The sequence below is a fragment of the Sturnira hondurensis genome, unplaced genomic scaffold (genome assembly GCF_014824575.4).
Source record: "Sturnira hondurensis isolate 20B ecotype Veracruz unplaced genomic scaffold, ASM1482457v3 Scaffold0007284, whole genome shotgun sequence".
NCBI lineage: Eukaryota > Metazoa > Chordata > Mammalia > Chiroptera > Phyllostomidae > Sturnira > Sturnira hondurensis.
In genome coordinates this window covers 1-1538 of record NW_028079915.1, presented here as the reverse complement: position 1 = coordinate 1538, position 1538 = coordinate 1, and the positions used below count along the sequence as shown (strand labels likewise).

The window sequence follows — 1538 nt, the reverse complement described above, 5'->3', positions numbered from 1 at the left end:
GTTCTTACACAGGGAGATGAGAGAAGGTGGCAATTTACCAACCATTTATTCATCATCCAACAGGTGACAGATACTGCAGATATCGTGCCAGGCACTATGCTAGGGCCAGCGAAGAAATATTCATGAACAGTGTATGTGTGATGGAAGACACCAAGGAGGGTGTATCTTCCAACTACTTCCATGTGCCTGCTTACAATAGATGCCTATTTACCATGTCTCTCCCCACACACCGTTAGAGCTATGGGTTCAAATATAAATTCTAGAAGAAGAAATAAATCTTGTGTGTAGCAACTTACAACTTACAAAATGCACCTGAAATTTTCAATTTGTACAGATACAAGGGAAGGCTGGAAAGCATGGGGGCACTGCAGTGACTTTGCAAATTCCCATGGAATTGGAACCAGAAAGAGAACCCGGATCTCCCATACATAGCCCAATAATTTTTCAGGAAGTTACACATCAAATGTTCCCCTCTAGATATTTTTTAGGTGACAGGTACTAGGTGTCTGAGGAGATGGGAGACATTATGGAGGAAGTGAGAGAGAGTTGAAACCATTACTGGGGTGAGGGGTGCTAAGGACATGCTCCACAGTTACAGCGACTATCCTCTTTCTGTATTGGGAAATTCAGACAACAAACCTGCATGATGAACAGGTGTCATTCTTTATCTCTTTATAGGTAATTTAGGGCCCAACAAAGTGTAACATTGATCGCCTCACACGTCCCAACAATGTGACTGAGTTTATTCTCTTGGGACTCACACAGAATGCACAATTGCAGAAAATACTCTTCATTGTCTTTTTGTTCATTTTCCTATTTACTGTTCTGGCCAATCTTCTCATTGCCATTACCATTTCCCTCAGCTCCACACTTTCAGCTCCCATGAACTTCTTTCTCACTTGCTTGCCTTTCATAGATGCCTTCTATACCTCGGTCACAACCCCCAAAATGATCATGGACCTCTTGTACCAGAGAAGAATCATCTCTTTGGCCAGATGCCTGAGCCGGCTGTTTGTGGAGCACTTCCCGGGAGGCTCAGAGATCATCCTTCTCATTGTCATGGCCTATGACCACTACGTGGCCATCTGCAAGGCCCATCACTATGTGACCATCATGAGGCAGGGGCTTTGCCGCCTCCTGGTGCTGGTGGTCTGGATTGGAGGAGTATTGCATGCCACGGTACAGATTCTATTCATGGTCAACTTGCCCTTCTGTGGTCCCAATGTCATTGACCACTTCATGTGTGATCTCTTCCCACTGCTGAAACTTGCCTGCAGAGACACCTATAGGCTCGAAATGGTAGTGGCAGCCAATAGTGGGGCCATGTGCTTGCTTATTTTTTCTATGCTGCTCACCTCCTACAAAGTCATCCTGAGCTCCCTGAAATCCCATGCCTCTGAAGGACAGCGCAAAGCCCTGTCTACATGTGGCTCCCACTTTATTGTACTTGTACCCTTTTTTAAGCCTTGCATATTCACCTACATGTGTCCTGTGGTCACCTTCCCTGTGGACAAGTTGGTGACTGTGTTTTTTGCAAT

At 45.3% G+C, this 1538-nt stretch overlaps 1 protein-coding gene across 1 annotated transcript; it reads left to right on the top strand.

Moving 5' to 3' along the window:
- Positions 1-687: 687 nt before the first annotated feature.
- Positions 688-1530, top strand: LOC118990785 (olfactory receptor 4C46-like; the record flags this gene model as incomplete). The annotated part of the gene is made up of 1 exon (XM_037051552.1): positions 688-1530. A coding segment is annotated over one exon (843 nt), but the record flags the coding sequence as incomplete, so codon positions are not given.
- Between the last annotated feature and the right edge of the window lie 8 nt (positions 1531-1538).